Below are 9,191 nucleotides of genomic sequence, written 5' to 3'. Positions count from 1 at the left end.
AGTTATATTTATTTAATTCGAACCAAGGATGAAGCTTTGGAAACTTTCATTCAATATAAGAATGAAGTTGAAAATCAACTTGGTAAGAAAATCAAGAAACTTAGAAGTGATAGAGGTGGTGAATATGAATCACCTTTTGGTGAGTTTTGTAAAGAACATGGAATAATTCATCAAACCACCGCTCCTTACTCACCTTAGCAAAATGGAATTGCTGAAACGAAAAATAGGACTTTAAAAGAAATGATGAATGCCATGTTAATCAGTTCTGGATTTCCTCAGAACTTGTGGGGGGAAGCAATACTTTCTGTTAATTATATTTTACATAAAGTACCCCGAAAGAAAGTGAATCAAACACCTTATGAAATGTGGCATGGTAGAGTACCATCCTACAAATACTTAAAAGTATGGGGGTGTTTGGCTAAAGTGGCTATTCCTAGTCCTAAAAAGACTAAGATAGGTCCTAAGGCCATTGATTGCATTTTCATTGGTTATGCCAAGAATAGTACTGCATATCGGTTTTTGATTCATAAATCAGAACATTCCGAAATGCATGTAAATACTATTATTGAATCTCGGAATGCATCTTTCTTTGAACATGTATTTCCGAATAAGATTGGACAAGAGACTAGTAATAAGAAAAGATCTTTTGATGCTATTACTAGTAATGATCAAGAACATGATCAAGAACAAGAGTTAGATCAAAATGAAGAAGAGGAACCTAGGCGTAGTAAACGTGCTAGAACCTCAAAATCTTTTGGTCCAGATTTTCTAACATATATGGTAGAAAATGAGCCTTTAACTTTTAAAGAGGCTATGTCCAGTCCTGAAGCTCCTTTATGGAAAGAAGCTGTCAACAGTGAAGTTGAATCCATCTTGCAAAATCACACTTGGGAATTAGTGGACTTGCCACCAGGTTGTAAACCTCTTGGGTACAAATGGATTTTCAAAAGAAAATTGAAAGCGGATGGATCAAAAGATAAATACAAGGCAAGACTTGAAGTCAAAGGATTTAGACAAAAAGAAGGTCTTGATTATTTTGACACGTACTCACCGGTTACTAGAATAACATCCATTAGAATGCTAATTGCCATTGCATCTCTATACAATCTAGAAATTCATCAAATGGATGTTAAAACCGCTTTCTTAAATGGTGAGTTAAATGAAGAAATTTACATGGAACAACCAGAAGGGTTTTCTGTTCTAGGGAAAGAAAAGAAAGTGTGTAAATTGGTTAAATCATTATATGGTTTAAAACAAGCACCAAAGCAATGGCATGAGAAATTTGACAAGGCAATGATGTCAAATGGATTTAAAATTAATGAGTGTGACAAATGTGTTTATATTAAAAACACAGATAAAGGTTATGTCATTGTATGTCTTTATATAGATGATATGCTCATCATAGGTAATAATAATGATATGATTAAAACTACCAAGAAAATGTTGAATAAACATTTTGACATGAAGGACATGGGCATTGCTGATGTAATTCTTGGTATGAAAATTACCAAAACATCAGAAGGATATACTTTGTCACAATCTCATTACATTGAGAAAATACTTGACAAATTCAGCAAAGATGATGATCATCTAGCTAGAACACCTGTAGATGTTAATTTGTATTTTTCTAAAAATGTACAGGAAAGTATTTCTCAATTAGAGTATGCCCAAATTATTGGAAGCTTAATGTACTTGATGAACTGCACTCGCCCAAATATAGCTTATGCAGTAAGTAAATTAAGTAGATATACGAGTAATCCGGGAGTAGAACACTGGAAAACAATTATAAGGGTTCTAAGATATCTCCGATTTACTCGTAACATTGGGCTGAATTATACTAGATATCCAGCAGTACTTGAAGGATACTGTGATGCAAATTGGATATCGGATACTAGAGACTCGAAGTCCACCAGTGGGTATGTCTTTACTCTTGGTGGGGCGGCTGTATCTTGGAAATCTTCCAAACAGACTTGTATTGCTAGGTCTACTATGGAATCTGAATTCATAGCTTTAGACAAAGCAGGGGAAGAGGCAGAATGGCTTCGCCACTTCCTTGAAGATATTCCAATATGGCCAAAATCGGTGCCTGCTATATGCATACATTGCGATAGTCAATCAGCTATAGGTAGAGCACAGAGTCATATGTATAACGGTAAGTCACGACATATTCGTCGTCGACATAACACCGTGAGACAACTACTCTCTAATGGAATTATTTCCATAGAATATGTTAAATCTAAAGATAACATAGCGGATCCACTAACCAAAGGGTTAGCAAGAGAGTTAGTTGAGAATTCATCGAGGGGAATGGGACTTAAGCCTATTAAATAAGAGTTACCACAACGGCAACCCAACCTAGTTGACTGGAGATCCCAAGATCTAGGTTCAAAGGGACAACCGAGTTGTGAATGACTCAGAAGGATCACTGTGGAGTCCAACTCCTACCCATTTCTATGATAAAATAAGTGATGTCTGCAGCGTTTGAGGTTAAGTAAAATTTTAATGATTCTTATATCTAGGTAAACCTAGTGGAGTATGGCAGGATACTTTTCATAAGAATCACCTATGTGAGTGTGAACTGGGCCGGTTTTATAAGATTTGTGAAGGGCTACAAGTCTTTAGAGCACTCATGAAAGACCAGGTTGTTCAGGGCCAAAATGAACACAATAGTGAGAACTAAACTGTGTCTGGGAATATACTGTGTGAGTTCTATTGTCTTGGTTTACACAAACGGCTGAACAGTTCAAGACATCATGTTCACTAGTTAGCTAGTAAATCCGATAGTGTCTCACAAGGGAAGGTTCAAAGCCAAAAGCTACCTATCCTTTGCAGAATATTTCTAATTTCTATACTCTCTGATTAGATCATGTTGTTGCATTTTCTCTCCGTCAAATTCCATTCATGTGGGGGATTGTTGGAAAAATGGTTTAAATAGGCATATTTTTTAGCCCAAAAACTGAGTGGGTCCGAAGAGGTGACGTGTTCCTTGCCGCGTGGCAAGTCACACGGTGAAGACGGAACATCAAAACCATTTATGAGTGAATGGGAAGTTGATGTCGTTTTCAGGTTTAACATTAATTTCTTTGATAAAAAATTCTTTTGAATTTTTTCAATAAAAAATTATTGTGGGAATTTAATTTAATTCTAAATTCAAATTTTGGGTTCCTGAGTGGTTTCCTAAAGTTTGTAATTGTGGAAATTTAATTTAATTCTAAATTCAAATTTTGGGTTCCTAAGTGGTTTCTTAAAATTTATACCTCTTACTTTATTTATTAAACTATTCAATTTGTTTAATATATATTTATATTCAATAGTTTAATTAATATAAGTTACAAACAGTTTGAAACAGTTCCTAACGGTCAACTTTTCAAATTGTTTGACCATTGGTTTTCTTTGTGCCAACGGTCTGACAAATGGCTTGAAATAATTAGTGCATCTGTTCACTTGGGATTGCACCTTTTCGAGGCTAAGGATTTTTGCCTATATCTACTGCCATGATTCCAGCAATCAAGGGTCGGGAAAAAAATCAGTCTAAGAAAATTTCTTTTGTTGTTCGGTTTTTTTTTTAGTGCATTATTCTTCATTTATATTTTTAGGACTAATAAAAGAGAGTATTAGAACACAAGGTTTGGTTCGCCGAACAAATTGTTTGGAGTACTACTACAATTTGTGTAGATCATTGTATCCCGGGAGATAGACGCCACTCAACCGTAAGTACCGTAGCGGAGCGAATCTGTCTTAAGGACAGAGTGTCACACACTTGACTTGGTTTTAATTTTATTTCGGTTCGATAAATAACTCTGGTATGTTATTTTTCTATTTTGTTTGAATTTATTTCAAGTTATTTTATTTACACAGAAGATTGTTCCAACACAAAAAATGTTGCTCTCATGATTCGAATAACTGATCTTGTGCAACACAACACAACACAACACAAGGTCCTCCGCGTTCCTCCTGCATTGCTTCCATGTTGCTTATGTATTTTTCTTTAGTTTTTAAAACTTTTGTAAACACGTTTTTTCAATTTATGTTTTTAACTTAGTTTTTAATTTAAGAGAACTGTTTATAAACTCAAAAAAATTTACTAAATAAGTTTATATGACATTTTTTAAATTTTATAAATATAAATAGAAAATTGAAAACAAAATAGTTACCAAACAAGAATTAATGAGAAGAAAAAATATTTTAAAAGCTAAAATGAAAAAAAAATATGAAACTTACAGGAAGCAAAATGTAATTAATTAATTTTTATGTTTATGTTACATCTCTGTTAACTAGTATTTTTTCATTCAAAATTAAACATAAATTAATTTTGGAAGTATATAAGAAAAAAATTTCAAACGGCATTAAAAGGGTAAAACTAAAAGAAAAAATTATGGAGTAAAGTGAAAAATATCTGAAATTTAAAGGGGACAAAATGTGAATAATCTTTTTAAGTAAATCCTGTTTACAATGTGCAATGTGATTGATAACAAAGAAGAGAACGGGGTAGGATGGTAAATAGAATGAAGCCAACATAGGAAGAGGATTGCGGTTGGGCGGGCCCGGGGAAAGGCTGGCGCCAAATGGCGGGCCTCTTTTCGGATTCCAAACATCTTTTTAATGGCATTAATTTTTAAGTCTGTTTTTTGCTTCAAAATAGAGAGAGCCAGTAGGTAGCTTAATTACCTACATATAGAAAGAAAGAAATACAGAAAGATCGAGCGAGAGAGTGGGAGATCTGAGTTGTGTCTGGTGGATTTGTGTGGTATTTGAGATCAGAGAGAAGAGGGATGAGAGAAATCATAAGCATACACATAGGGCAAGCAGGTATTCAGGTAGGGAATTCATGTTGGGAGCTTTATTGCCTCGAACATGAAATTCAGCCCGATGGTATGATGCCCAGGTATTATTTTTGTTGATTTTATTGTAATTTTGTGCTTTCAATTCATATATTTTACTTTATCATGGAAATTCGTATTCTCAATTTATAATCCTTTTTTTTCCTTGTATTTCTGCTTGATCTCCCAACTGTTTGATTTATTTCTCATTTTTTCTTTCTTGAATAATTTTTCTGTTTATTTTATTCATTTTTCTGTTTTCTTTTCTCGTGGTTTGGTTGTGTTGGATGTTATTGAAATGAATTGGATTGAAATTATTTGTGACGGTTTTCATGCATCTGGAATTGGTGTTATAGTGTTTATTCTAGAAAGAGTTAGTTTTGTCTTAGTCTCTCTCTCTCTCTCTCTGCTTGATTCTTTCTCATTAATTTGCTTGTTGGATCATCAATGAATTATTGTTTGTTTGTCATATTAACGAGAGAATCAATCTCATTAACTAAAAAATAAATAAATAACTAAATAAAAATAAAATTAATGGTAGGTAGACTAAAATCTTCTTAAAACGAAACTTAAAAGTGAAGTAAAGAGCCCCATGGTTCTAGTACATTTAACTAGAATTTGTAGCATAGCCCTTGAAATAATAGGACAGTAAATGTAGGTTTTTGTTTGTTTTTCCTCTTAAGAGGTCACCCAATTAAAGAGACTCAAGCTTAGGTTATTCAAATAATGGAGCAAAGTACGAGGCATCATTATTCAGGTTGCCTCATCCAAAAGGGAAAAAAAAAAAAATAAATAGTGGTTTTTGTTTTAAATCAAAAGGATAAGTGTTGTGCCACATGATTCTAAATCAGTATTTATGCATTGCTCAACTTAAACATAATTTGGTGATGTGTAAATTTAGCTGGTACCTTCCATTTTCTGCATTCAGATCTCATTCATTCAGGATTTATTTGTTTTCTGTTTGGTATTGCTGGTTTGCATATGCTTTTGTATATTTGTTCATTATTTTAGAGTCTTTGTTTAGGTCTAGATTTTTTATGAGTTCCTTACAAACTTTATGATGTTTTTGTAGTGACACATCAGTGGGCGTTGCGCACGATGCTTTTAATACCTTCTTTAGCGAGACCGGTGCAGGCAAACATGTGCCCAGAGCTATATTTGTTGACTTGGAACCTACCGTTATCGACGAGGTCCGGACAGGGACTTACCGCCAGCTTTTCCATCCTGAACAGCTTATTTCTGGGAAGGAAGATGCTGCTAACAATTTTGCAAGAGGGCATTATACTGGTAAACTTCATTGTTCACAAAATTGGGTAACCTTCACTTGGACATGTCTTTTTGTGGACTGAACATGATTTTGTGATGTTTTGCAGTGGGGAAGGAGATTGTTGATCTATGCCTTGATCGAGTGAGGAAGTTAGCTGATAACTGCACTGGTTTGCAAGGGTTTTTGGTTTTTAATGCCGTTGGTGGTGGCACTGGTTCTGGTTTGGGGTCCTTGTTGTTGGAACGCTTGTCCTTAGATTATGGAAAGAAGTCTAAGCTTGGATTTACCATCTATCCTTCTCCTCAGGTACCTATAGTTGTTAACTTATTAATGATAGATCCTCAATCTCCGAGACAAGCTATGAAGTACCAACCCTGCAAAATAAGTGTCGTAACCATGTTGGACATAGACATGTGGGAACACTTATGGTACACGCCATATGGTTTGTCCATTTTTTAAAATTTTTTCATGGGACACGGCAAGGACACAGTGAAGTCTTATTTTAGTTTGCCAAAGCTAATTTTGGGGCTCATTATAATATCTGGAAATATAAGGGTTGGATTTAAAATATATAATATATATATTTATACATAACTCATATCAAACTATCAACAAAGCAAAACAAATCTAACCATAGTTATGAAGTTGAGAGACTGGGTTCTAATGATGTGTGGAGCGTAATGCAACATAGATTTAATATCTGGCTAATTTAAATTTAGTTTTTTAGTTATTTTTTATAATGTGAAGATAGTGTTAGTTTTCATTATATTAATTGTTTATGGATGTAATATTTAAATACATAGAAAATTAAAATATATAAAAAATATATTTTTTTTGCGGTATCCCAGTTGTGTCCATCTCCTTGTCCATGCTTCCTAGTATACAAATCTCACATGGAATTATTGGTTTTAGTAATGGTGTATTAGCATTATTTTTTTTTAAGCAACAAGGTTTAGAGCATTAATCAATGAACCAACATAAAAATGTAATAATACTGGTTAACATAAGGTCAAAAATATCGGTTATCTTTAATTGAATTTATTAGTAAAAATCCAAACATGTATCCTATCTGTTAAAAGATGGCATATATTTGTCCAATATACATCAAAATTTGTGACTAAATGCATATTCATCCTATTTGTGGTTCAGTTGATATGTGTTCAGCTAATTTCTTGTTTATTGCAGGTCTCAACTGCAGTTGTGGAGCCTTATAACAGTGTTCTTTCTACACACTCCCTCCTTGAGCATACAGATGTGGCTGTGCTTTTGGACAATGAAGCTATTTATGACATCTGCCGCAGATCCCTAGATATTGAGAGGCCAACTTATACCAATTTGAATCGATTGATTTCCCAGATAATATCATCTTTGACCACTTCCTTAAGGTTTGATGGGGCCATTAATGTGGATGTTACTGAGTTTCAGACTAACCTTGTGCCATATCCCCGTATACATTTCATGCTTTCCTCATATGCCCCTGTAATTTCAGCTGAGAAAGCATACCATGAGCAGCTGTCTGTACCTGAGATCACAAATGCAGTGTTTGATCCCTCAAGCATGATGGCAAAATGTGATCCAAGGCACGGCAAATATATGGCCTGCTGCTTGATGTACCGTGGTGATGTTGTCCCAAAGGATGTTAATGCTGCCGTTGCCACTATCAAGACAAAACGCACTGTGCAGTTTGTTGACTGGTGAGAAAAATGCATATCAATGAACGAATAATTGTAGTTAATTTGAGTATGACGGATAGAATATGCTACTATGTTTCATATAGTTCATGAAACATCTTCTGAGATGTTTTCAAAGTTGGAAAATTTAAACATCATCTTCAAGATAATTAGTTAACTGTTAGGAATTTAAAGTAAAAGCTCTCTAGATTAGCTATAGGTAAAGTACTTCCTTGCTACATGCTGAGTTCAATTATCAGAAGTTTGTCGTTGAAAATTTATTTAGGGACACTCTTTTGAAGGTTCTATTGAAACATATTGCTACTATTATCTATGAAGTTTGTAGTCAAACAAGTTCTCATTGTTTGGCTTGTTCTTCTGGGTGGGAAGCAGATATTATGACCCTTATTTATACTCCCAGATTCCTGATCTTTAGTGTAGAATTTGTCCCTAACTGAAATATTGCTTTTTTTTCTTTTTTGGTTTTTGGACAGGTGCCCGACTGGATTCAAATGTGGTATCAATTACCAGCCTCCAACAGTTGTACCAGGAGGTGATCTTGCCAAGGTGCAGCGAGCTGTGTGCATGATCAGCAACAACACAGCAGTGGCAGAGGTGTTTTCTCGCATTGATCACAAATTCGATCTTATGTATGCCAAGAGGGCATTTGTTCACTGGTATGTTGGTGAAGGCATGGAAGAAGGGGAGTTCTCTGAGGCCCGTGAAGATTTGGCTGCTCTCGAGAGAGATTATGAAGAAGTTGGTGCTGAAGCTGTGGAGGATGAAGACGAGGGTGAAGATTATTGAGGTAGTTGTGTGAGGGATATGTTTCGGTGATTGATTAATTTGAGCATTGCTCATCTCCATGTCGTTGTCTCTATCTCTATCTCTATCTCTATCTCTCTGCTGTTCCATTTCTCATGTATTATCATTCTCTCTTCATGTTATGAAATTGTTAGAAAGTTGTGTTTGCATTGTTTCTGATCAAGTGTTTTGTATGCTATGAAAGAAATTATTTTCTAGAATCATGAGTTGCTCTCACATATCAATTTTATGATGATTTTCTTTGTTTTCTTCGTATCTTTTTCTTCTCACTACCCTTGTAAGCTCCAAGCGTTTTAATTTTAGAGTTAAGTTGGGTGGGATTGTTAGTGTGATGAGTGTTAGTATAGAAATTTGTAGTGAGGTAACTAAAAAAAATTGTTTGTTTAATGACCACCGGATTATTAAAAATTCATATTTGTTTTGTTAACCTATGATGGAATTAATTATATGAAATTTTATAAATACTCTTGGTGTTTTGATATATTTTAATACTAGCGGCATACTCGTGTTATGCACAGTATAAAATATATATTTATTAAGAATAAATTTTTCTTAGAATTGCCTTTTGGAAGTCGAAATGTAATTTTAAATTAAAAATGTTAGAAAATC

At 34.3% G+C, this 9,191-nt stretch overlaps 1 protein-coding gene across 1 annotated transcript; it reads left to right on the top strand.

Annotated features, from left to right (window-relative positions):
- The first annotated feature begins 4,461 nt into the window (after positions 1-4,461).
- On the top strand, positions 4,462-8,782 carry LOC114256112 (tubulin alpha-5 chain). The gene is made up of 5 exons (XM_028195689.2): positions 4,462-4,885; positions 5,893-6,107; positions 6,194-6,393; positions 7,273-7,781; positions 8,252-8,782. Exons 1-5 carry the CDS (start codon positions 4,773-4,775, stop codon positions 8,562-8,564), a joined length of 1,350 nt encoding a protein of 449 aa, XP_028051490.2. The 5' UTR covers positions 4,462-4,772; the 3' UTR covers positions 8,565-8,782.
- The last annotated feature ends 409 nt before the right edge of the window (positions 8,783-9,191 follow it).

This window comes from Camellia sinensis, unplaced genomic scaffold (genome assembly GCF_055761805.1).
Source record: "Camellia sinensis isolate YWXY unplaced genomic scaffold, ASM5576180v1 Unanchor1, whole genome shotgun sequence".
NCBI lineage: Eukaryota > Viridiplantae > Streptophyta > Magnoliopsida > Ericales > Theaceae > Camellia > Camellia sinensis.
Note: the sequence above shows the minus strand (reverse complement) of the source record. Positions and strands in the feature narration are given on the sequence as shown.